Source organism: Strix uralensis, chromosome 14 (genome assembly GCF_047716275.1).
Source record: "Strix uralensis isolate ZFMK-TIS-50842 chromosome 14, bStrUra1, whole genome shotgun sequence".
Taxonomy (NCBI): Eukaryota; Metazoa; Chordata; class Aves; order Strigiformes; family Strigidae; genus Strix; species Strix uralensis.
Genome location: NC_133985.1, coordinates 13,926,890 through 13,953,468, shown reverse-complemented (window position 1 = coordinate 13,953,468; position 26,579 = coordinate 13,926,890). Strand labels below are relative to the sequence as shown.

The following is a 26,579-nucleotide window of genomic DNA, read 5'->3' as shown; positions in this document are numbered from 1 at the left end:
CCCCGCAGCCCGAGGCCTTCCCCCCCCGCGGCTCCCTCCCCACTGCCCCCCCCCCCCCTCGCCGCGGGGTCAAACACGCGTGGACAAGTTTTCAACACGGGCCTTTACTGGGGTGCGGTTGGCGTTGGCCTCCCCACGGGGTGCAGGCCGGAGCTCCGCGGGGCTGTGGGGCCCTCACAGCCTGAGACAACACGGGGGGGCGGGGGGGGGGCAACGCTCAGCCCCGACTGAACCCCAAGACTGCGCCGCCGCAAACATCCAGGGAAGGCAGCGGAGAGCGGAGTTCTCCTGCAGCACCCCGGGTGTGCGGCCAGCCGCCTGCACGGGGCTGGGCCCTCATTCATCCCAACGCCTCACAAAGATGATTTGCTCTCTTTTTTTTGTCCCAGGGAAGGTTTTCTCACTGCAGGGCTACGCTGCTGCTTTTCCCAGGGAGGAAAGGAGGTTTCTTTTCTGACACCCCTCCTCAAAACCACTTTGCTCCTTATCCCATCAACCCGGCAGGCACCACTGGGGGGTAACTAGGTCTGCTGGAGGCCATGGCTGCAGTGTCAGCACATCCCCTGAGCCCCAGCAGACCTCTTGAGCCAGGGAGGCCACACTGCTCCAAAAGAAACAGGCCTTGGACATGGCTTGTTACCTTCTCCCCCACTCCAGCCTGTCCCTTGAGCACAGGAGAGCTTCACCCAACATCTGGAGCTGCTCCAAGACCTCTCGCTGCATCTCCATGGCCATGCGGTGCACGTGGTGATTGAAGCTGTTGTACATCACCGCATTCTGGAACATCAGCATGAGGTCACGCTGGAACTGGGCCATGGACTGAATGTGTCCCTTTGTCAGTCTTCTCTTTATGCTGGTTAAATCCATGGGTCTACAAAACATAGACAGAAGGAAAATTAAATTGCAACCCAGGGCCAGGCATTCTTCAGGCTCTGCATGAACGTGCTTATTCTTGTTTCAGCATGGCCCCAAAACCACAGCTATTTTCAATCAATTTTATTGCTCAGGACAAAGAGGAGGAGTGAGAAATGTTTTTCTTCTAAGTCAGACAAGTAAGTTCGGCCAATGCGACACTTGCTGTCCAATCAACTTGGCAGGTCATTAGCAGTCACCTCTAAAAAAAATTTGATGTTGAGCTCCAGAGAAGGCAAGCAGAGCGATTCTAGTAATTAGTCTTCATGAAGTCAGTCCAGGTCTTAGTGGAGAAAGAGAAGTTACTAAAATAGGTATCTATTAAAACCCCTTAAAATTGAATGTTGCCACTAGCAAAAATAGCAGTGCTAATAAGGGGAACATGATGGAGAATAAATATTACTTCCCTTATTTTGACAGAATGAGAAAATGAATGGCTGCAGAGACGACAACTGTGACCAGAATAGAATATGATTCAGCTCTGAAAAATGCCCTTAATCTCTCTGGGAAATATTCTTATGACCCAGTTCTCCACTGAGAGTAAAACAACTGGGGAGCAAGTAGTGGATGAGGAGAGGGTATTGACTGAGGCACACGCTTCCAGCATGGAGAACTGCTTACCTGCAGAAGCTGAATCCCTGTTCAGGCAGGGCTTACAGCTGCATGGACTGTGCCTGGAGTAAGTCAGCCATGCAATACCAGCAAAGGGCAGGCACAATTCCTATCAGCACCAGAGTCGGTGCAAGTTTCCAAGTTCTAATCACCCAGAAGGGAGTTTTAATAAAAGAAATCAGTGGGAGATGCTGGTGACAGCCAAACTCTGGAAAAGGAGGAAGGAAAACGTCCCACTGGCCCTTTGGAAACCAGAGAAGACAGAAAAAATGGAGAGAAATCAACTAGTGAGCACTTCCTCTACAAACTCACCTCTTCACCACATCCAGGTATCCAGGGGCTTGTCTCTCTGACACCGCCTTCAGGAACGGGCCACTGTATCTACAGGGACAAGCACAAAGAATGATCTCTGCACGCATCTCCGCCAAAGACATGGCAACACAGGCCAGAGCTTGCCTCTCCCTGCTTGCCATGAGGGCCACAGCCGATTAGGAACAGCCAGTATTTGGTGGCTGGCATGACTAGGCATGGGAGGAGGCTGAGCCCCGCGCTGAAGCTGGCTGTGCCAGCTGTGTAGGAAGCAACATTTGGGCTCTGCCACATTAAGCAGAGGAAATAAATATGCAGTGTTCTCTCCAGCTTTGTAGCATGCAGCTGTTTTTGCTGTGAGGATAGCCAGAAGCAAAGCCATGGAGAGACAAGCCAGCCTGTTGGTGGCTGTCATGGAGGGGAGGGACACGGCTTGGTGACACAGGAGCTGGAAGTCAGGGCAATGTGTTCAAGAGCCATGTCAATCCAACCCTTTTCCCCCACATACCTGTGACTGACTACCATCTTCCAGATGGACAACAGAGTTCTTTTGAAGAGCGAATGCTGCAGGGGGTTATCCCAGCTCAGCTGCACCCTGTGGAGGGAATATATTGCAAATCATCACACTTGAGACAAAGTAGGAGGTGGCAATTCTCCTAGCACCCGCCACATCCAGGTGGATGAAGCGCACAGATCCTCTGCTGTAGCTACGCAAAGCCTCTCAGGGTGGGATGGTGGAAGTGTTCTGCATCTGAATGCACAGCTAAACATCCAGAATGCAGGAAGGTGCTGGAAAATAGGCAGAAACAAGATCTGAGCTGAGCAGCTCTAAAGGCCAGGATCAAGTTGGATAGAAAAGCTCACGCTACTCTGAAGTTCAGAACTTTACTGAGGTGGTTTTTATTCAGTTCTCATCCCAAGAAACTATGGTTTTCCTTCGAAAGGCAGCCCAGGTGATCACACATGTGGCAGAGCCTGCATGTGACTGACCCACCTGCACCTGCCTGAAGGGAGCTGGTAATGCCCCTCTTAGAAGCTGGACTGGACATTGCCTGACAAAGCATGATGTCCAGCTCACACAAGGCCTTGAGGAAACATGTATTTTCTATCTAATCTCTACTCTTCTCCCTTCAGCCTAGGATCAATGCCCCAAAATTCTGGCAGATTCACAGAGACAGCACAAGTTACCTCCTTCTTTTCTGTCCTCCTTGGCTATTTCACCTTCCTGGATGTGACCTGTGCCATATGCTTGTCCTCAAGTGAGACAAGGGAAACAACTCTGTTCTGATGTGCCTGCAAGAGAGCAGGAACTACTTACAGCTGCATGTTGGCAGGGCTTGTGGAGTCCAGCACCGGGGCTGCAGAGGTGCTATCACTATCATCTTGATCCTGCGCCTGATTACTCATCTCCTGTGGATGCAGCTCACTTAAAGCTTGTTCTCCAGGTGTCTCTTGAGTCTCATCCTGAAGAGCACAGAGGAAAAGGAATATAAGTATAAAATGGCAGCCCATCACCTGAATCCTTTATCTAGAAGCCAGCCTGCTGCACATCCCTTTACTGCATCCAGTCTCATACCTTCACCATGCTGCCCAGTACTCCAGTGAGAGCTGGGTCTGATCTCTTGGATCATAACCACCTCTGGCTAACACAAACACTGGAGCTGACTGGTGCCCAGTGTTGTGTCTGCCTGCTTTTCTGGGAAGAGTCATGGATGTGAGAGGGCAATCAGGAGCTGAGGTAAGACTGCCTCAGGCTTGTTAAAGCTCAAGACACAGATAACAGGATCCCCTAGAGTACAACAAGGTTGTTTCCTCACGAACTCCTACACGAATATGACAGAGAATAGACTCAGCCAGGAAGGAGAGTGGTGCTGTTGGTGTAGTGATTTGCCAATAAAATGTAGGGAGTGACAGGTGCAGGGAGAGAGGCTCTTTGGAGTCCAGAAGTGGGCTTATGTGCAGAGACACCCGAGAATTCCTCAACAGAAGATCTGAAGCATGGAGCAGACTCCTCAGGAAGAAAGTGGACATTGTGCTGTGTTTGAATTTGACCACTGGAATTAACATGTCCTGACTGAACAGGTACAATGTGAGAACACTGGAAGTTATTTCTGTCTCTGGTGTCTAAGTTTGCAAGGGAACAAATGTGAGTGTGGAAAAATGGCACTGTTCTTCCACTGCTATGTTATCTGTCCCAGCAACATCTCACAGGCTGGTGGGAGCCCACAGCCCCCCTAGACACAGGACTGATGCAAACCCAGGCTAGACAGTGCCTGCTTCCAAGACATGACGGTCTCCAGGGGCAGATGGTTATTGCTATCACAGCCACGTGGGCCTGAAACCAGCCAAACTGTGTGCTGCGTAACACAGCAATTAGAACAAGGCAAGTATTCCAGTCTTGCCTTAAACCTGAGAGCAGACTGCCAGCTCTCATGAGTCACCTTTACACTGCCAAGGAGCAATTCCTCCAACTCACATCTGAGGGTTTGATCTGCAACAAGCTTCCTGTTCATAAAGATCCATACATAAAAAACATCCTTCCTCTCATACATTTCTTCTGCATTCTCCTCCCTGCTGTCTCCTCCTCTGTGTCCCTGTCTCTCCACTTGGAACCTGGGACTTCCCTATCTCTTCTAGAGCTGATTTCCTTCACTGTCTCGTCTCTCATCCAGGACCAGTGGATCTCTTAGGACCACCTCTCCCCTACCTCTCTTCCTGGGAAATGTTCTTTCTCATCCTCTGCCAGAATGTGTTGTTGATTTTCCTCTGCTCCTGAGACTGCTGTTCTTGTGGTCTTTTCCTGGCACCTCACATCTTCCCCATCACCCTGCTTCCCAGAGCCACAATAATCCCCCCGAGTCTGTGATGACTCTGTGCTGCTAATGCGGAGAGGTTCCATCATCTGGGTTACCTGCAACACAGAAATGTATTGCTTCAAATTGTGGAGGCAAAAGGAAGAACAAATAAGCAGCACAGATGCTATTTTTGCTTTCACTCACGAATGCCTTTCCATTTTTAGGAATCCTTGCAAAATCTTCTGATGAAGCCCTGTGTTATTATTACAGTGTCAGTTCACTGACATCTCTGCGCTTTAGGGTGAGCTTGTTTTGGCAAAGCAGCTGCCTGGCTGTGGTGCCAGCTTTAAATGGAAGGCAGGGCTAGGCTTGAGACAGGGAGCAAGTGAACTCCAGGCATCTGCTCCTCCCCCAGACTGTTTCTGTGTGTAAGGATGGTGGAGACCCTGAAAACAAAAATGTTTCAGAAGGGCCTGAACTATGCCACCCACCTTCCTGTCATCCAAACAGTCCTACCTCTGAGAAGAACTGGAGAAGACTGTCATCTTCACATGGTCTCTCTGCCTTTTGGTAGTCTTCACTATCATCCTCCCAGAGAGGGTCACTGAGATCCAGCTCGTGGCCTGCCTCTGGGCTGCTCTCGCCTAGCTTCCCCATGGCCACCTCTTCAGTATTCCTCCAGCTCCCCACGTCCAGATCCAAACTTGCATCCCAGCTGAGAAGAGATTGGAAATCACTGTTCTTCTCTGACTCGCTGGGAGACTCCGTATCAGACGCCCACCACACCCAGGCATGGCCCATCTGCAAACAAACATAAAGAGAGAGACAGCAATTTCTTTGTACCCTGATCCAGAACTGCAAAGCCCAGCTCATTTCCTGACATACTCAGACAGCCAAAGTATGGGAAGGATTCTGTGAGGCCAGCAGCCTACACCTGAGCCCACACTTCACAGCACGTGGCAGGGCTGTAGCTCTGCAACACAAACTGACATTTTAGAGCAACTGAATTTCAGGTTTTCTGGTGCTTTTGCTGTGTTCTCCCCCAGCTCAGGCATCAGTGGGTTACTGTCCTCAGGGGATGCTGAGCTGCTTTGGAGCATGCAGCTTTGTTGGATGCTAGATATATAAGGTGCTGAAGGCAGCCAGCAGCAAGCTCAAACCAAGTTATGCTGGGGCTCCTGAGCTGCTGACAGTTGTGAACAACTAGTGACTCCAAGGACAACTCACTGAAATTCCTTTGCTGCCCCTTGAGACATTTTTATACTGGAAATAACTTATTACAAACCCTACAGACACTTTGCTTTGAAAGTGACAGATGTGATTTAGCTGGATGGTGATACCTTGTGTATCTATCTGAGCCAGAAGAATTATAACCATGCAGAGTCACATGCTGACAGAGGACAGTTCTACACATTTAATAAAATAAAAGTTAGCATTCTCTTAAGAAGTAAGAAACCATTAATTTAATCTCTGTTCATTAGCCCATGCCCATGTGTCTTCTACTGCACGAGTCCACTATGATTTCTCTAAGTCTGGGAAGTTGCTTACAGAGTCACAGTAACCACAGTAAACAGATGTTTGGTAGAGAAATCTGTATCTTGCTACTGAACTCAGCTGCACGAATGCTTTACCTATGGAGAATTCTATGCATTAATTAGCAGTGTCCTTAGAGTTTTCAGTTAATTACGTACAACCTAATTTTTCCAGAATTTTGAACAAGCACATTTCTGACTGACTTCCTTTTGCATTCGCAGGACTGCTAGCACAGCTACAAATAAAGCTTATGGTGCATACCTGGGAGAAATAAGGAATCCGTTGGGTTTGGGATGAGAAAACTTGTTTGCTTATTTTATGAACTTAAAAGCAGAGCTAGGATCTGAAAGGCCATCCTTCTGAAACCTCTTTCAAAGCTAACTTCAGTGGAAGCAGATAAAATTTGATGAGGTGAGAGATAACGTTACCTGCTCTCAGCTTCCAGCTGAAGGAGTTGGGCAAACTGTGATATCATCTGAAGAGTAACCCTGTGCCTAAAGCGCCTTCCTGCACCATCAGCAGAGCTGGCCACACACGCAGAACCAGCCACCGCAGCTCAGCCAAACAGAAAAGCCTTAGCCTAAGGTAATCCAATCACTTGTGATCATCTTTCTGTACTCCAGCTGAGAGGGATAAGCATTTAAAAATCAAGAAGCCTAGGGAGCTTGGGCATAAGCATCAATTAAAAATTGATCTTCATCAATCTTCAGCCTTATGTTCAGTTTTACTAAATCTTGGAAGACTCAAGATGCCAGAGAGCAGAACAGCAGCATTAGTGCAAGACAAGCGGGATGAATGAAATAATTACAGACTGCTTAGTTCCACACCAATTCTGTACAAAAAAATAAGGGATAAAATGATACAGACTTCAACTTTTAATTGAGAACTGCCTGAAAGTTCTTAATTATGTTGGCTACAGAAGTCACCAGCAAGGAATCATTATCAAATTGGAAAGTTTTAGTTCACTTTGCAGAGATCAGACACTGCGCAACCCTCGCCGATACAAGAAAAAGCTGTTAGAAATAAAAAAGACGGCCTTTAAAAGGAACTTACATGTCAAAACAAGAAAAATGATAAAAGCCTGAACTCTAGAAAATGAAATGTAGAATCCACAAAAAAAAAAAAAAAAACGAAAGAAGAACAATTTGCTAAAGACATAAAAGCAAACAACAACAAACCTCATCAAAAACATCAGAAGCAGAGAGCCGCCAGATGATCGGGAGGATGACGCACGATCAGTGCCAAACATCTCAGCGGAAAATAGGGCCAGTTGGAAAAACCAAATTAATCATCACTATCAGCAGTTGCCACAGAGATCACACGAGACTTTCTCTTGGGATGGGTCTGAGAGACTGTTTCTAATTAAAATGTCAACAGGGGAGGTTTTAGAACAATTTGAAGGAGGGACTAAACCTTAAAACCAGTTGGGATTCACTTGCGAGTCCTAAAGAAGCTTAAATATAACATGAGACCTACGCCGTGTAACCTGTCATTTAAATTAGCCACAGCACAACAGAAAGATGTGATTGTTATTATCCATCTATAAAAGGGTGGATTGTTGTGAGATGCAGCACAGTAAGCCTGAACTCTGTCCTAGATGGACTGAAACAAAGTATTAGGAAGAACAGAGTTAGTCGTTAGAACGCAAGATGATGAATTGGGAAAGGCAATGGGGCTCTGTGGAAGAACATCGTATCTTAGATTTTTAAAGATCTTAAACATCATTAAAGGCTATTAAAATGTTATGGGACAAGAGAAAAAACTCTTTGAGGGTAAAATACCTGGTTAAGAGAAGAAACCAAGGGTAGGAACGAACAGCAGTGCTTTCCATAATGAAAGCAAATTACTAGTGGCCATGATAAAGGTCCCCCCATGTGCTGCAACTTCAATTTTTCAACACGGACAAAGACAGGGCAGAGGTGTTACAGAGGAGACGGAGCCAGACTCTTCTCAGTGGCCAACAGTGAAAGAGGAGGAGGCAGTGATGACAAGCCGCACCAAAGGAAATTCAGACTGGACATAAGGTAAATATTTACTCCATGAGGGTGGGTAAGCACTGAAACAAATTGTCTAGAGGGGTTAGGAAACTTCCATCCTTGGGAGAGGTTTCCAGAACTTGACTAGACAAGGCTCTGAGCAACCTGAGCTACGTCTGAAGCTGGCCCTGCTTTGAGCAGCAGGTTGGACTAGATAAAACATTTAGAGGTCCCTTCCAAATTAAATTATTCCATAAAATACCAGAAACCAAAAGAAAGCTGTAACTCTGTGCTACAAACTTAACAACCTGTAATCTCTGGAAACTGAGGCCATAAAAATTCAAGTCAGAAATTTGTTCCCAATTTCAGTAGCAAAGGAAATTTAACCCAGTAAGCAAACCAAAGGATTCTACATTTCTAGCATCAAATGTAGAGTGAGCCTTGGTGGAAATATACCCAAGCCAAACATGGGACTCAACAGAGCAGGCACAACCAACTTCAACACAAAACTTGTGAAAATCGAGGTATGGTAACAATCCCTCTGGTCTTAATCACAACAACTGTTTCCTGCTGTCTGTGTTTCAGAAAACTGCACCCTGTACATGCTGCACAAAGAAGCGTAGACCACTCCCAGCTGGTGCAAGCAGCAGGAAGGGTAACATTTTGGGGTTTTTTTCTTTCTGGAAGGTCATGGGGGCAAAAAATACATAAATTTACTCTCACAGGTTATATGAGCAGAAAGTAAGCTGGTAACTTGAAAACTGTCACTGAGAACTTAAACCTCAGTTAAACATCCATGTTGCTGAGGAAAAGAACTGTACTTTCCAGTAAAGAGAAACAGTTCACAAGCTCAGATACGGAACCAGGTACTGGCATGCCTACAGCTGCTGGAATCACAGATTTTCACTCTTGACTAGTGCACCCTTTACAAATCTCCAGGGAAACAATGTAAGGTACATTTCAATACATTGGTCTCTTAAGGAAAGCTCTAACAAGACTAATATTTAACTTCTCATGGTTAGATCTCCTGTTTCATCACAACAGTGCCATATTCTCACACACTCAAGCAGGGTATCTTCCCCTCCATCCAAGCACTATGCAACATTCCCATGATTAACGGATTGTCTCTAATGTCAAAGCTCTGCCGTGCTTGTGTGCTGTAGGGTAACTGGAAGAGAGTTGTATTTGCAGACATTCAAGACAGATATGCACGCTTGTACAAAACCAGCGTTCCTTACTGCAGAGAGCTGTGATGCTCAGGACACTGCACACCGTACACTGGATTTGTTCCCAGACTTTAATATACATACACATTTACACATCACTAGTAAAAATCTGTACACTTCACATTACAGTACATACGAGCCACCAGTTGCTAGCTAACACCAGAACACTGATGAAGCCCAAGACAACTGCCCTAAAACAGGCAGGGGGGCTAGCCTTCCCCTCTGGGGAAGTTTCTTTGGGTTACACATTCTGACGAGACACTGCTTTTCAGAGGGGCAAGCAAAGAAGGTGGACCAGGTCCCAGAAATGGACCTGCAGCTTTTCTTCCTCCTCCAACAGCTGTTAACAGCATCTTGCTTGCACTCCAGCTCTGGATGCCAGGTGCTGGGATTTTCTGTCTGCCTGCAGCATCATTTCTTCATCTTCATGTCTGCCTCGATGGCACAGCGACGCCCTCTGGTGCCTCCGTCCTAATCACAAGGCAAACAAAGAGAGAGTTATGCAACCCTAAACACGGAACACTTCCTCCAGCTCTCGGGGAGGTAAGGAATTGTGCATCTGGCAACAACTTTTCATGCCTTCCAAATGGGAGAAAGGGAAGCTGTCCTAAGAAGGCCTGGGGAGGCCTGCCTGCAGACCTACCTAAAATTCACTCCGGACACAGCACAGGTGCTGGGATTTGCAGCATCTCTGTGCGCTGCTGGCAGCCAGGGCAGAGAGAGGCAACAAGGCTCTTGCCCAGACAGATGCTTTTGGAGCCTGTACAGTGCAGGCTTTCTCCTAAGCGGCAGATTCTAGCTTGGCTCTTAAGATGGGAAGAGGAAACTGCTGACTAACCTACCTTATCAGCTGCTGATCCCTACGGGAAGTGCTCCTCCAGTTGAGTGACCCTGGCACTAGCTCCCTAGTTTCTCCGCACAGCTCCTTTCCATGAGCAGAAGGCGAGCTGAGAGCTTCCTTTGATCCGCTGCCCTCTCCCTCTGGCTGACATGCTGACTCTCCCGGAGTACTCCTCTGTCTTTAGATATATGCGAGAGAAAAAAACAACTCTCCATCTTCCTCCCCTCTCTCCTCCCCGCAACTCAGAGACTTGGGGTTTCCCGGAGGGAATATTTTTCCAGACACTTCCAGATCACCACAGGCACAGAGCAAGGTATTTCTGCGGAGCATCTTATTTGCTTTCTGGACCATGAATGATAAAGGAGTACACAGCTGACTCCTCACTTTCCCAAGACCTTTTGTACTGTCTCGAACGTGCAGAAGGGGCAGCTGTATAAGCATGAGAGATGTAGGAACTAAAGTACTGCACCACTTTGTCTTCCCACTTACATGGAAATAAAGCAGGAGAGAAGTTGTGGAAAAAAGCAAAGGCAGATGACAAAACAAGAACACTTGGAACCAGAAGAAAAGAGTGAAGCCCCTCCCACTCACCCACGCTGAGAATAAGGGACTGAGATGTTTCTTCTCTAATGATCATGGTAGTACAGCCCCTAAGTTAAACACACACCGCTGCAATGCTAAGGATGCTGTGACAGTGCAGTGATCACCCAGACAAGGAGCAGAGCACACTGCCAGCAGTACTGCAGTACCTGCTGGAGCCTTTCAATACTTACAAAGAGAGAGAGAAGGAAGGCAGGAGAGCCCATTGGGACACTGTCCTGTTAAAAGGCCAAACAGAAGGACTTATCAGATATCAGATATGGAAATGCACACACCACATAGAAGCACTAAGCCCACACATGAGCATAGAGAAACACGTGCCCCACTCCCCTTCCTGCATGGCATCAGTCTTATGCAGCAGGAACATAAAAACGGACAAAAGAGGGATACTGCGAGAGTCAGAATGCTAGGAAAGGGATATTCCCTCCTCAGTCACAGCAAGGCCTGGTCTACCAAACAATTCTGGCACTGTGCAGGTGCCACAGGAACTAAGCAGGCAGTCCTTGCTGTCACAGTGTTGTGTGCACCAGCTGAGAGCACCTGAGATTATTTAATCAAGTTTGGATGTGTCTTCACAGAAGAAAAAACCCAAACAAACCTATTAGTTTAGATTGCTGCGGAAGTCAAAGGTTCTCTGGTGTGTTTTACATACCAAGCCAGACTGCAGCGACTCCCTGGTTCTAAAAATCTGAATAGGAAGTGAAGGACACAGCAGAGGCGAGCCTTCCAATTCTCTACACCTTCACCTTCCTGACATATCACACCTTTTCCAATACTTTGTTAATTTTCCTAATTTCTATCACCTGCTTTTAAAAACAGGGAATAGCACTGTTGAGATTACAGAAAAAACTCATAAGACCTGCCTCTGGGATGATGTATAACTCCAGAGCTGAAATCTAATCAATGGACACATTTAAAGAAAAATTTGTTCACGTGAAGATGCTGGAGCCACTGCAATCTCAAAAAACATTCTGCCTCTTTGGTATGGGAACTTCATGCAGTATCTTGGGATACTTCAACAGATGTCAAGTGCCCTTCCAGAGGGTGCCAGCATTCTCACCTTCTCCGAAGCATCTTGCTTGCGAGTGGAGTCTCGCCCACGCAGGCTCTTTGCACTGATCCCTGACTCCGATGTTTGCATGATCAGCTGTGTGGCCAGAAATTGCTGCAAGAAAACCACACTCTGTTAAGATTCTCTGGCAAAACAAGCTCAGTTAGTGCATGTCAGTTGACTATGACAAACCACAGGCTGGCAATGATTGGGTCAGAGGCAGTTTCAGTTCCTTGTCTGCTGCTCAGAATAAGTTCCCCCGTTTACCTCAGAAACCACAAGTCCTGAAGAACTATAAAACCCTAGTTCAAACTCTTGTTAGCCCTGCCAGTTGGGACAGTCTACTTCACAAGAAATTTTAAATGGCATACGTTTACAGGACACAGTTTCATGTACATTTTATACCAGCATAAACCAGCACAGCCACCAAAACAAGCAATCGCGTCCCCTGTCATTCACCATTCTTGTTGCTTGTTTCTCTTCCCAAACCACACCCTGGTTCTTGCTGGCCTAAGCATTTCCCTGAAGGAAATTACATTTGAAATTGGTCTGGGCTGAACTTAAAAACCATTTTGCTGCATTAGTTTTAGTTTATCCACAATCTAGTTCACCACAAACACCTGAGCTAGCACAAGAGAGATGCAGGGAAAGATGGGATTACTTCATTCAAAGACACTGTGAGACTGTGGTCTCACATCCGGAAGTCTTTCCCATACTTATGGACCAAGGCAGATGCTCTGTCCTGCACTAGCCTCAGCTCAGTACTTTACCTGGATCTGCTCCAGGACATCTCGCTGCATCTCCACAGCCATGTGGTACACATCATGGTCAGAGCTGTTGTACATAACTGCATTTTGAAACATCAGCATAATATCACGCTGGAACTCAGCTGTGGTTCGTATCAGCCCATTCTCAATGTTCTTTTTGATGGTGGATAAATCCATTGGCCTATGAAAGAAATGCAGTCAAAATAGCAACAGAAACATTTAACTCTTTCCCCACTCTTTTGCCAACAGTCCTGGGTCTGTAACATGTCTAGTTAGACCACCTCTTTAATTTAGCCAAATGGGTTCTCCCCCACACAGGCTGTGTTCCCAAGTACCAAGGCCTTGGGTCAGAAGACACAAGCTGTTCAGCAGTTACCAATGAATGGTAACAATGGTGTGACAGATGCCTCAGGAGAGGCATTTGCCTTCTTCAGGCATCACTGAAGGAGACTTAACTAAGGAGCTAGAGCTGCAGCCACTGAACTGTTTTGGAGAGATTTTGGGGGCTAGCAGGGGATTCTGGTAATTCTTCCAGAAGAGTCCACTGTCTGGGACAGTACAAAATGCTGATTAAGAAAGACAGGTCTTTGGAATTTCAAAGATTAAATCCTATCATTGGGTAGAAACTGGAAGAAGCAGATCAGTCACATACGACCTTACTGATAAAAAATGTTCTGTGTAAGTCAGTGTACTTAATTCAAAGACAGGGCTGTGTAAACACATGTATCTGTTACTGAAGACGACCCTTTTCATGGGGAAATCCGTTTCTGACTGAAACATGCCAGAAAAAAATAATTTTCCAAGTCTTGCAGTCTGCATGGCAGGCAAAAACTGCATCGTTCCTGCCAGAAATCCCTACACAAATATGCAGATATACAGAGTTCCAGTGACAGAAGACTGCTGAGACTCACCTCTGCACAATACTGTGGTAGCCTGGTGCTATATCATCAGTTACAGGCTGTAGGAAGACATTAGCATACCTGCAGAGAGAAGGAGTCCACTTAGTGCCCTGTCCTTGCTGGTAAATATTCATGCTCTCATGTTTATTTGTCTGCTAATGGTATGATTCACCACCTCCCAATACCAAGGCAGATGAGCCTCCGAGATGGGACAGCAGATTTGCCTAGGATTAGTCCACTTCTTTCTGCCACTTCTCAAGATATCAAACTCACCTGTGATTAGCTGCTGCTCTCCAAACTAGCATGATGGCTTTCTTCCAGATCTTCTGGGCCTGTATTGCTTCCTGGTCCTCACTGCACACTGAGCTGGGAAGAAAAGAATAGGACTTCCTTCAGGAGTCTGCATACTGCCTCAGAGCAGAAACTTTATGGTTTATTTTGCTTCTGACATACCTATGCTAATCCATGCTAAAGACAGTAAGAAAAAAACGGGACCTGATACTATGGTGCTGTCTGCACACTTATACTTGTAAGCAAGGAGAATCAGACAAATCAAGAAATTCCCCCTTTGGACCCACTCAGTCAGCAAAATAGAAATGAGAATCCTACACTCCCTCCACAGAACAGTGTGGGATCTGCACCTGCGTGCCTGAGAGCGTCACTGATACTCACAACTGCGAGGAGGCTGGGCTGCTGGGGATGGAGTCGGCTAGCGTGTGAGACTGTAAAGGTGCATTATGGACACTGAAGCCATCATCGCTCTCACTCACGGGGGGTTCATTATCCATCTCTGACAGATATCCTTCACCCTGATCTTCTTCTTTGGGTTCTTCCAAACTGGCAGCCTCACTGGCACCATCCTCATCATCCTCTTCACCCTGCCCATCCTGAAACATACAGTTCATGAGTCCCCACAGCCAGCTACAGCAGCAACTCAGAGCCTCCAAAGCAACCAGGGTTCAGCAAGCGAAGTGTTTTTCTTGCTACGCTGCTGACAACTGTACAGGCACTTTCACAAAATCCTACTGACTCTCTCCTGCCCTGCCTCCCCCCACAGACACAGAAACACACACACACACACAGAGCTTTACAGCGCCTGAAGCAATTTCCCTTTTAGCTCCAACTGCAGACTGCCCACCTCTCAACGCAAAAAGCTGAACGCAAGCTTTGCTTTTCAGCAGATGGGAGCTAGGAAGCAGCAGCAGTGAGATGTTACTAATAACCTCAAGATGAACAACCAATTGGGAATTACCTTCATCTGACTCCTAAACAGGACTTGGGCCTCCTCCTTCATTGACTCTGTGAAAGAAAGAAAAGCAGAAAGGTTGATTCTCCACAGCAGTCTTTCCTACAAAAGCTCCTGCACCAATGCCTACTGTCCTGCAGTAATTACCACTGTTCCTACACATATCTTTTCTCCCTCCTCCCCAAAAAAACCTGAACCAGATCACTGACAACTATCCAGCTAATAATGTTGCATGTAAAAGATTTCCTAGCTGAATTAAGTTACCTGACAGCTCAAATTTGTGCTGAACATCAGCCTGTGAGGAGTCTTCACTCACATTTGGGACTTGTGGAGGGGATGAATCATCATCAGGTGGGGTCTGGAGGGAAGAGAAATGCACAAATCTAGATGTTTGTGTCAGCTTACTTCAGTGAAGGTGTGGGCACATCTCACTCACCCTAACCTAACTCAAGGCAATGAAGTTCACTGAGCACCTTCCCAACAGCAATTCTGCACGTGGGTGGGGGGAGATACACAAAGGTACTGCCTAAAGCAGAGAGCTTCTCTGCAGATCGAACAGATCAGCAGCATGACTCCCAAGAAAACAGTCAGTCACATTCATTGAAGGGTCACCTTCAACCCAGCAGGCATCCTTCCTCTAAACTTCTCTCCTACCTGCCACAACTGCTCCTTTCTTTCCCCACACCAGTTCCAGCCAGCCTCTCTGCTCACATACCTCTGTCTTCACTGTATTGTGCACTGCATCTTCTCCCTTGGCTGATTCTATCTCAATTTCAGAAGTCTCTCCTGCTGCTACAGCTGTTCTTTGATCCTCTTCTATCTCTTGACTTCTAAGCTCTGGTGTTTCTGTCACTCTTGCAGTTGCTGGTATGGTTTCCTCAGGGTCCAACTGGTTCTGCTCCTGCTCTGCAGGTTCTGTCTTTATTTCTGATCCCAGCTCGCCAATGACCATTAGGTCTCGAATTCCCTTTGCCTCTGGCTCCTCACACTCCAGTCTCTCCTGCTTCACAGTCACAGACACTTGGGGTATCTGGGCCTGTTTCTCGTGCTCCTGACGAATTGAGTGTTCCCATGGGCCAGGCAGGGTCTGAGGGTCATCGGTATCTTCGCAGAAAGAAGACAGAGCAGCTTCAACAACTGCTGCATCCAGGACTTCAGGGTGGTCGTCTACCTTTATTGCCAAAACAAACACACAGCAGTGCAGGCCAAGGTCAGAAAGGAGGATTAAAAAAAAAGTTCATGTTATCTGGTAATGAGACAACTGTGGAAAACCTGGTGTACTGGGTTTACAAAGTTGCCTTTTGCAGCCAGACTCATATCACTCCTTGCAGAGTCTCCTGTGGAGCTTTGGTTTCAGAAATACAGCACTCCTGGAAAGCATGCTCCAAGCAGTGCTCATGTGTCTGCCAGAGACGTGACCCAAACCCTACCCAACATGAGGAAGAAAGACTTCTTTCTGCACTCTGAAGAGAAGCACCAGACTAAATATGGCAGACTAGCAGCAGTAGTGTCATAGGGTCATTTCCTATTGATCTGGGCAATGCTGGTGAGAATGTGCATTTTGGAATAGTTATTTCTTGCTTGTTTAAACTAACTAAATTGGTGAATAGTAATCACTTGAGATTAACTTAATTGGATGTGGAACAAAAGGCACTGGCACTCTGCTTTGCCTGTTTACCTTGTCTTCAATGATAGCTATAATATTTCCAACAGTATCGAAGTCCAGCTCTTCCCCCGTATAGGACACCGCAATATCCATTTTCTCAGCCAAATCCAGGTCTTCTTTCCCATCCATGCAGTGATCTTTGGAAGACCCTGCAGTGCTGCCAGCCCCAGACCCCAGGCACTCTTTCTTGATGGAATCAATGATCATGGATATTTCACTGCTGTCCATGGACACTGTCACTGTATGGGAATCAGACACTGCCTCCATGGAAACACAGGCTTCTGGCTGGCTCACTGCACAAGGATAAGAGTGACAATCAGAGACCAGCCTGGAGAAGTCAAGCCCACACAAACAAATACTGCAACAGATAAGACCAAGCACCAACCACAAGTATCCCAGGTCCACCCACAACAGCATAGCTTAGAAAAATAAAAAACAAATACAGGTTTGCTTTCCCACAGTAGAGATAAGGTGGGATTCCAGCCCTTGAACCATAATCCAGCAACGTACCATTAGCACCCCCACCCACCATATCCTGTTTAAAACCATCTGTTTATTCCAGAACCCAGCCGTAACTGTTCTTTCACCAAGGACGGCAAGTCCGAGGTGATAAAAGACCAGTTGAGAGCTCGCTGGGTGCTGATCCCAAGGGAATTTCTGTTTTCCAGCAATGCATGACCTACGAGTGCGTAGTTCAGGAACGCACCTGTGGCTACACTTTCTGGAGCTGCAGCTGGTGGCACAACGGATGGTGCTGACAGCGTGGGCATCATGACAATGGTTGCCTGGGACACAGGCTCTACGGGGGGTGGCAGGAGCTTAGCTGGAGGTTCGCTGGCAACAGCGGAGAAGGAAGCAAGAGGTGAGGTGAACTGTGCAGGACCAGCTTCTAAAAGCCGGGAAAGCGTAGGAGCACCTAACAGAGAGTAGAAGGGAAAAGCACATGAGCAAGAAGCAGCCACCACTGAAGTCCACAAAGTCACCACCGGGCTCTTCACTGTCTGGTGGCTTCTTCCGGGAAAAAGACACTGAGAGGTACCTATAAACAGTCCCAAAAGCTATAGGGAGAACCTGCACCAAAAATGTATGACTCCTTCGTGTGAGACAGAATCATGCAGCTTATGGGACACTGTGTTCAATGTAAGGGCTGGACAGGCTATGTCACACATGCAGAGAGATGCCCTTCCAAAGGCTCATCCCAATATAGTTATGGGAAATCTGAAAAATAGTGCTGAGAGAACCACACAAGGTAAGCCAAGACAAACAGTCATCACAGGAGCATGGAAGGGAGTAGAGGGTATTTCTTTATGGGTCCTTCCAGGAGAATTCCTCTTATATCAGAGGTTGCCACTCATCTTAGCTGTAACTTCCAGTCTGAATTTACTGAACTGTCTGGACCAAACTAACAGGTTTTAAAGAACAGACGTGGATAAAGAAAGTGAGATTATTCATATGGAATTACAGATGAATGAGTGGCACAAATCTTCAGTTGCAGACAATGTGATTAAGCCACTGGTTAGCATGAGCTGAGAAAAACCTTCACCTTAGATGAGTTGTTCTGAAAAGGCCCAATACAAGGACTTGCACTGTCCCTCTCACCCCCCCACTCTGTGGAACTTACTCTGGAGCTCACAGTCCACTGTGGTCTAATCCTCAACAGACCTCTAAGCTAAAGCAGAGGTAAGACAGATGAGTTCTCCGGATTCACAGGGAGCTGCAGTTTGACACATCAGGAATCAGGTACTAGACCATTTTTTTCAAAACTCCCTGTCAACTAACCCTTTCTTTCTACACTGAAATGCCTGGAATTAGCCAGTGTTAAAACCAGAAAACTAGACTGTATGGACCAGGATCCAATCAAGCCTAACTGTTTCAGTCATTTTAAGTCACTCTTTTTTCTGTAAGGATTAGGGCCTTCTTAAAAAAAAGTAGGGATGAGAGGGATGGGGGTACAGAAATAGGAATACAACTCATAAAGAAGCCCGAAAACCAGATGTCCTTCGTATCTCTGCAAAGAAAATTCACAGAACAGTCTGAAGGTACATGTGAAGGGAGAACTGTACAGGGAGAGTCCTGAGTTACCTGAAGCAGCAGGAGATGCAGGGACAGCACCAGGTGCCGACTGCATTTCCCCGCTGTGCAGCACTGGAAGGACGCTTCCTACCTCCAGCAGGACTCCTGAGCTGTTCATGTGACCAGAAGCCACTGCCATTTCATTTTCACCGACCTGCCAAAGGAGGACACAACTGAAGTTCCCATCACATCAGTGAATCTCTGCCAGATATCCATGAATATGTCCATCGTTTGCTGTCTCAGCATTTCTTCTGCACTTTTTGTCCAGTCTAGTCCCTGCCTGAGGCTCCTTATGCAAGTGCACAACATGACAGTCTGAAACTAGCTGTTCTTCAGCTACACTGCAGTGCAACCTTCCTCTGAAGTCAGGCCAAAAACATCATTTGCTCTACTTTAGTCCCTCTCTTCAAGGGCCTCACAACACAGATACCAGTCTTTCTACACCCTGAGATGGCATAGAATTATCCCTTATTTTGAGCTGAGGGAAACTGAAACACCAAGGTAGAAAGTAACGCTATCAAGGTCACACAGTAAACCTATGACAGACCTTGAGGCAGATGTAAAACAGTCCTGTCAATACAAAGAAAACCCAGCCTTCCACAGCCACTACCTTTCCTTGCTCAACTGTATGTTACATTGCACCCTGCAAACATAGAACCCACGGAACATTTACCTAAGGTAACAAATAGAAAAGACCACAGAGCTAACTATTAAGAAAAGAAAGTCAACAGCAATATAACTATTCCATCACACAAGCACTAACACAGGGAACCCATACCATGGGCAGGCCAATGGCTGCTATTTTCAGACGGCTCTGAACAGTGTCAGCAATGGTTGCCCTCGTAAGATTTCCAGAGTCACTAACACCAGATGTGGATCATCATCACAGTGATTATAATAACTGTCTACAATTAGGAGAAAACTGGTGCACTTCAATACTGGTCATAAACCCCATTAAAGGACTCCCTACTTCTATGCTAAGACCCATTACAAATACTGAAACTCAACTTCCTGCCAAGATGTAAAGAAGATTGGTGAGCCCAAAGTAGAAATCATCAAGAACACCTCCACGGAGGCTGATCAGGACAATGCTGACTAACATGCTCCCTCCCCGCAGGGAGAATGATTTCCTCTAGCAAAGCCTGCAACTCCAGCTCCTTGAGACTGAGGGGAGGCAGCCAGTCCTATGTGCTGAATGATCCCTGCAGTCCTGCACCCACAGTACCGCTGGGAAAGGGTCCCACCTCTGTGGCTCATGGGGGTAATTATATCTCTCAGATACCACTTCTGCTGGGACTCTCACAAAAACTGTATGATTTTAAAAAGTCTTTGCAGCTCCCCCTTTTTCAGTGGGAGTTTGTGTGGTTGCATATATGAGCAGAGAGCTCCATACCAGCCTGGGGCTTGTGGGCAGGAGACTGCCCTTCTTCAGCAGCTCTGAGAGCAGAGGGGAAGGAGGCGGAGTTGCTTTTTGTCCTAGCATCTTTTTCTGGGGTGAATCATCAGTGACTGGGGTCATGGGGGCATCCAGGGGAGCAGAGCCTGGAGGGGTGTCAGGGATTCCAATGAAGGAGGCAACTGGGGTGCTGGGCAATGTCCCTGGAGTGACCTGAGAAAGAGAAAAACCACACTGTTCAAAGCCACACTCCACCACACGGACTAGCCCCACTTGCTCCTTCCCCCAAGAGCATTGATCCAGCACACCACAGACACCTACTCCATTCACTCGCTACATCTACTCCAGGCATATGCTCTCACCCTTTCCCTGCCCTGTAGTGCCATTTCCCAGGCACACACACAGAAGACTGCCTGGCCAGCCCACAGATGCCCCTACACAGCCTCTGATCCAGGCACCTGATCGTCACAGACATGGAAGAGGACACGTATCTCGAGCAGCACTGTACATCAACCACACTACAGCACTACCACAGCAAAAAGTCTGCGAGACAAGGCAAGGGCTTCTCCCCAGGCTCCTTTTCCATGATGGATGAAGAGCCCCATGTCCCAGGCTGGTCTTTCCCTCTTACCATGAGAAGGATCCTTACCCCTGGACTGGCCTCATCCACAGCGGGCTGAGACAGATCTCCCAGAGCATAGTCTCCCCCTGGGGAGGTTGAGCCTGCAGGGGAGCGAACCATCACACCTGTCAATCGTCGTGGCGGATTCTTAATGGCCTGACGAGCTGGAAGAGAACAGAAAAAAAGGTGAGATTCCATGACTCCATCTTGGACAGTCCCTGAGAGTTACTTCTGACTTTATCCTAAAGAACCCTAAGAAAATATATTGTAGAAATTTCTTGCACCACACTAGGCTCAGTTCACAAATAATACCAGCATTGGGTAATGCACTTTAATTTCAGTTCTCCCTAGCAGCTCAGTATTCGCCACCTCCCACCACTGATAGGTTAGTTCACTGAATTGCCCCGAGAATTATAAATGAATAAAACATTCAGTACCAATCTCTCTTCCTTTCATCTTCAGACAACAGTAAAACTATAGGGAAAACTAAAGGGGTGAAAAGCCCAACATTCTAACAGACAGCTCCTTGCTAATCCTGCTTCCTCTCAGATACACCTTTTCTGAAGAATTTGTTCCTTTCTCAGAAGTCTCTGCATTTTACCCTGTTACAAATATAGTGCTGGAAAGCAAACGCAACCTTTCTCTCCAAACCTAGGTCAAGGAATTCATCCTGAACAGGTCTTAACAAGATTCAAGTTAATTTCCCAAATGTTCTTATGAATATATGTATCTCTCTCTGAGAAGTAAGGAAGCTCATTTCCAGCTTACCCTGATAAGCAGCATCTGTAGCCTTCCTCTTGACTTCCGCCTCCTCCTCCTCCATTTTTTTCTTTCTGTACACAGAACCAAAACCTACTGTCACAGAGTGTCCCACTTGCCCTTAGTTCCTCCTCTGCAATCAGCTTACTGACCCCCATGCCATTATCTCCAGACAACAATGAAATGCCTCTCTGGACTCAGGCTCAAATCCTCCCAGAAGGGAAGCAGAGCCAGAGGTCAGTCAGAGAATGACCCACTTGGCAGGAAATTTCACTTCCAACTGATTTATCAAAACAGAGGAGGCAATCATGATGTTGCACGCCATTACCAAACTCTTTACTGAGAAACTCCAAATGATGTTCCACACAAGCTGGTGCCCCCCAGTCTAAACTAAGTTCTCCCTCAGAGGCCAATGCATCTGCCCAGCTGCCTCGTTTCTCTTAAGCCAAAGTACGCAGAGTGAGAGATGTCTGACGAACACACAGTGTCAGGGAACTACAATCCCAGAAGAAAGCATAACATGGAAATAATTAAATAACCCACATCATAATCTCATTGCACAGCTCCTCCAGTCTGTTATCCATGTGTCCGGCCTGGATCAGCTCTGCATCCTTCTTGAGTTGCCTGTAATCAGAAAATCTTCTTACTTACTTATCACTGACCAATACACCCTAAGCAGCATTTTCACCCCAAGCACTATCCCACTTAGGCCGCTTTTCCAAGACAGGACTCTCAGATGCACTACAGCTTAACACCTCTGCCACATACCTATATTTTTCCTGTGTTTCTTTAATCATTTTCTTCAATTCCTCAACTCGTTCTGCAGTCAGTTTCCGCACAATAACATCTTCCACAGTTTCCACAACCTCCCCCTTCTCACCACGTTTTCTCCTGAAGAATAAAACAGTTCAGACATGAAACACAGAAAACCCCAGTTCTCCTTTCATAAACGGCTGCTGTCTTTCCTGACACACACATGCACATAAAAATCAACCTCTTCAAATCTCCCTTAAATGATACTGAATAGCACCATGTTCAAACAATCTCTTCTGAAAAATGTATCTAATTCTTAAATGTGTCCAGTGTTACAGACTTCAAGAATAGACCAAAGATGCAAACCTACCGCAAATTCTCCATCTGAAAAAAAATCAAACATTCCACTTCAGAGAAGATTCTTACTACCCACGAAGAAACATCTGTTTTTTTCTCTAATAACCCTGCTAAGTCCTTTGTCTTTGCAACTCTAGCGCTGAAGATCATTCAGCACTATCACAAACAAATACTACTTTTAAACACCCTGCCTTTAATTTAATTTGATATGAAGTCCCAAAACAAAATGCCTGGAGTTACAAGTGAGAAGTATCTGAGACCACCAAGCTGTAGTGATAGCATTGATAAGAAAACTGTAAGAAACCGCTGCAAAATAGAGGCAAATACAAAACATTTCCCCTTCTCACTCTTGCTGCCTTTTCTACCCTTATTCTGAATGAAAATGTCATGTCTAAAGCTTCTGATCAGTAAGATTAACATGAAGTGTTTTATTCCAGACAAATAAATGGTTTTTTCTGCCGCATTAAGTCCCCAAATGCACACTGCAACTCTTAGAAATGGAGCTGTGGCAAAGAGGCCCCAATTACCCTGCCATGTATTGTAACAACACTAGGGGCATATAGAAGACACTATCAAGTACACAGTGACCAGTTTTAGAACCACGTAATACTGAAATACTTCAGCCTTATGAAAAAAAGGAGACAAGACAAAGACGTATGGGAGGCACGTTCTAAGAAATACCTTGGGCTTGCCAACCTCCCCCATCTGCCATACCCTGATCTCACTGTCCCTCACGCCAGCTCTCACAACTGAATTTGCTCATTGCTGTTGTGCAGGAGCACTATCAAGTACTTTGCTGTAAGAACCGTAAGTCCACCACAAATTGCTCCAGACTGCACTTGTGTCAGCCTTTGTACTCACTTAGGGGTCTCCGTAGTCTCCAAGAGCTCTGAATACTGAGATGCACAGTGCTAGGAAGAAACAAAGAAAGTCAGAGGACACCAAAGAGGCAGCTTCAGCAAAGGAAGGCCTATCAACAAAGCCTACAGTTACTCCTACTTCTTCAGAGGTCTTACACTTTAGGAACACATATGACAGTCTTCTCCAGAGTTCCCACATGGCTATAGTTTAGCTTAGCTCAAAGTGAGGAAGTGTATTCACTCTTTTACTCTAGCACTGCCCAGGCTGATCTTCAAAACAAAGCTAATGAACAGATGCTCCCAGCTGGCAATTTAGAAATCAAAGCAAGCAAGCATGATTAGGAAAACTGTAGCTGTAATGTTTCCATCCATGAACAGGAACCAAAAATACTTCGATGGAGAAGAGAACATTATATCAAGGTCAATTTCATCACTTAACAGAAACAGTAAGCAACACAAACCCCCCAACTTCTCCTCCCTTGATTCTCTTAATCTCTGTCCCTTAATGCAACAAAAATCCCAGGTGCTTGCCCAAACAGCAGGACACACCAAAATACATGGGCATCCAGATTCCTGGGGGAAGGAATTCCACAGCTTAATTACATGCCTGGTGAAGAACAATCTCCTTAGGTTTGCTTTGAACCTGCCTCCTGTTAGTCTTACTTAATAGCCTCTAAATCTTGTACTGGACAAAGCACTGAATAATTAATCCTTATTCATCCTCAGCATGCCACTTCTGATTGTGCAGACATCTGTCATATTTCTGTTACTCATCTCTTTTTTATGTTAAGGGTTCTACCTTACTCAGCCATCCCTTACAAGGAAGCTGTTTCATGTCTTTGATCATCCTTGTGTTTTTCTTAACACTAACCAACACTAAACTCAAATTCATTTCAGAAACAGGAAGAAGTATTTAATCTGATTTAAATACAATTGTTTTTTTAAAAATGATTTTGCTATCTTTTTTTTAAAAAATACATTTTAGCTGGGAGTTAATTTTCTTCATAGTAGCTGGTATGGGGCCGTGTTTTGGATTTGTGCTGAAAACAGTGTTGATAATAGAGGGACGTTTTAGTTATCGCTGAGCTGTGCTTACACAGAGTCAAAGCCTTTTCTGCCTCTCACCCCACCCCACCAGCGAGGGGGCTGGGAGTGCTCAAGGAGCTGGGAGGAGGCACAGCTGGGACAGCTGACCCCAACTGACCCCAGGGACATCCCAGACCACATAGTGTGATGTTCAGCATATAAAGCTGGGGGAGGAAGGAGGAAGGGGGGGATGTTCAGAGTGATGGTGTTTGTCTTCCCAAGTCACCGTTACGTGTGATGGAGCCCTGATGTCCTGGGGATGGCTGAGCACCTGCCTGCCGATGGGAAGTGGTCAATGAATTCCTTGTTTTGCTTTGCTTGTGTGTGTGGCTTTTGCTTTACCTATTAAACTGCCTTTACTTCAACTCACAAATTTTCTCCCTTTTACTCTTCTGATTCTCCCTTTTAATCTTCTGACTCACACTGTGAGTGAGTGGCTGTGTGGGGCTTAGTTGCTGGCTGGGGTTAAACCATGATGCTGTGGAACTCACTTTTTCCAAGAATCAAATGTCAGTATCTTACCTTTTGGGAAAACCAGTCAGGTGGGCGCCCTGGCTCTGCAAAAGGTTTGATAGCTCTGCTGACTGATACCCTACAGGAGAGAAATGGCAAGATGCTGTCAACTTACCTTCTTCCCCAACTAGCATGTAGAGAATCCGTAACTGAATAGCCCCCATAAATAAAATTAAATTGCCGAAGAGTTTTTAGGTTTGGGAATTACTCAAGTATAGCTCTTGGACTCAAAAATATTTGCTTGTTCCTAATAAATCACAGCTTCACTCCCTTGCTTCGAAAAGCAAGTTTCTAGCTTCTAAGGAAACCTTACTTTGGTGAGGGGGGAAAAGGCAGCAAAACAGAGCTGCAAGTTCAGCAGCAGTGCACAGGAATGCGTTATCAAACATCCTTCTCAACCACAACTCACCTCTTCCAATTTATGAACGTGCCACTCTGTTTTAACACACTTCTGTTTTTACAGAGTAGTTACAAAAGAAGCAAAAAGACCGTCGAGGTACAGCTCTAATGCTTCCACCTTTGCCCCCGTCTTTGTTTTGAACAGAAAGCAGAGGTGTTAATGACTAGCTGCGGCAGATCGGACCGGCACGGTGACAGGCCCGGCACCGGTAGAGCCCAGCCCGTGCTCTGCGCCGGGAGCCCCGCGTCCGCGCACACCCGACGGCGGAAGACGCCGCCCTCGCCGCGTCCCGCTCCCTTACCAGTTCTGGTCCCCGCTCCGCATGACGGACGAGGCCAGGCAGAGCTTCTCGCGGATGGACCACGGCTCCGTGGGGCCGGCGCTCAGCAGCTTGTGCTCTGCCGGGAGAGGGGGAGGAGTGCGCGGCCCTGGCAGCGCCCCCGAACCGCGAACCCCGCCCCCGCCGCCGGCCCCGCCCCTCCCGCCGCCGCACAGCCATGGCCCCGCCCCCTCCCTTCGGGACCGCTGTGCTCTCCTCGGGCCGTTCCCCTACCCCCTTCCCGCCCCGGTCCCGCTGCCGCGGGCCGTCGCCGCCGTTCCCCCTCCGCCGCCCCCCCCGCTCCCCGCCGCCTTCTCCCGACAGGCCCCGCACTCACTGCCCGTCCCCGCCGCCATCTTCCCCGCCCGGCCCGAGGGAGAGCAGGGCGGAGCCGCACGCAAAGCCCGCTGGGAAGCGCGCGCGCGCACCCCGTAGCCTCCCCGGGCGCGCGAGCGGCGGATCGCTCGGGCCCCGCCCCCGCTGCCCCACGGCGGGCGCTGATTGGCCGCCGCGCGGGCGCGGGCCCCCATTGGCGGAGCGGGCGGGCGGCGAGGTTTGAAACCCCAACAGTAGGCACCGCGCGGGGCTGAGGTGGGCGTGAGGCGGCGGTGGCGGAGCGGGCCGTGGTGTGGTCGGGTCCGTGCAAGGAGCGGGGCGGCCTTTGTAGCGGTCTGCTAGCGTGAGGGCTGGGTGGGGAGGGTCTGTGGGGAGCGGCGGTGGCGGTTTCGCGTCCGTGCGGAGAATCGCCGTGGGGCCGTCTGGGCCTGTGTGGGCAGGCCCCGCGTGCTGGTCTCTGGGGAGGGGGGTGTGTGTTGTGGGGGGCGGCCAGTGTGGAGCTCTGTGTGTGGTTTGTGAGTGTGTTATGTTTGTTGGGTCTCTCGTGGTGGGTGTGGGTGTCTCTGTCTGTGCGGAGGGGCTCAGCGTGGCGGTCCGTGTGTCTGAGTGGTCTGTCTGGGTCCTGCGGGGGGTGCGTGTGCGTTTGCAGCGGCATCCTGTGTGTCGGTGTGG

At 47.4% G+C, this 26,579-nt stretch overlaps 1 protein-coding gene across 4 annotated transcripts; it reads right to left on the bottom strand.

Annotated features, from left to right (window-relative positions):
* Positions 1-306: 306 nt before the first annotated feature.
* Positions 307-25,988, bottom strand: BRD8 (bromodomain containing 8). 4 transcript variants are annotated; one of them, XM_074883894.1, is made up of 27 exons: positions 25,909-25,988; positions 25,554-25,650; positions 24,862-24,931; positions 23,255-23,304; positions 22,052-22,174; positions 21,827-21,907; positions 21,293-21,357; positions 20,552-20,688; positions 19,900-20,115; positions 18,516-18,660; positions 17,140-17,349; positions 16,446-16,726; positions 15,483-15,938; positions 15,032-15,125; positions 14,774-14,820; positions 14,194-14,408; positions 13,795-13,887; positions 13,534-13,602; positions 12,626-12,803; positions 11,865-11,969; positions 10,978-11,022; positions 5,145-5,429; positions 4,541-4,744; positions 3,152-3,297; positions 2,342-2,428; positions 1,837-1,905; positions 307-871 (listed from the first exon to the last, which is right to left on the bottom strand). In XM_074883894.1, exons 1-27 carry the CDS (start codon positions 25,925-25,927, stop codon positions 637-639), a joined length of 3,822 nt encoding a protein of 1,273 aa, XP_074739995.1. In that variant the 5' UTR covers positions 25,928-25,988; the 3' UTR covers positions 307-636. The 4 variants fall into 4 exon arrangements, with proteins under 4 accessions (XP_074739995.1, XP_074739992.1, XP_074739993.1 ...); XM_074883891.1 differs by lacking the exons at positions 307-871; positions 1,837-1,905; positions 2,342-2,428; ... (1 more) ...; positions 4,541-4,744; positions 5,145-5,429 and adding an exon at positions 9,417-9,834 and having other exon boundaries at positions 25,909-25,987; XM_074883892.1 differs by lacking the exons at positions 307-871; positions 1,837-1,905; positions 2,342-2,428; ... (2 more) ...; positions 5,145-5,429; positions 10,978-11,022 and adding an exon at positions 9,417-9,834 and having other exon boundaries at positions 25,909-25,987.
* Between the last annotated feature and the right edge of the window lie 591 nt (positions 25,989-26,579).

Bases quoted from the DNA above. Each gene is read 5' to 3' on its own strand.
- BRD8 (XM_074883894.1), bottom strand. The intron at 16,727-17,139 runs GTGCGTTCCTGA...ATCCTTGTGCAG, and splicing joins TCCAGAAAGTGTAGCCACAG to TGAGCCAGCCAGAAGCCTGT. The intron at 11,023-11,864 runs GTGAGAATGCTG...GCCTTTTAACAG, and splicing joins AGCAAGATGCTTCGGAGAAG to GACAGTGTCCCAATGGGCTC.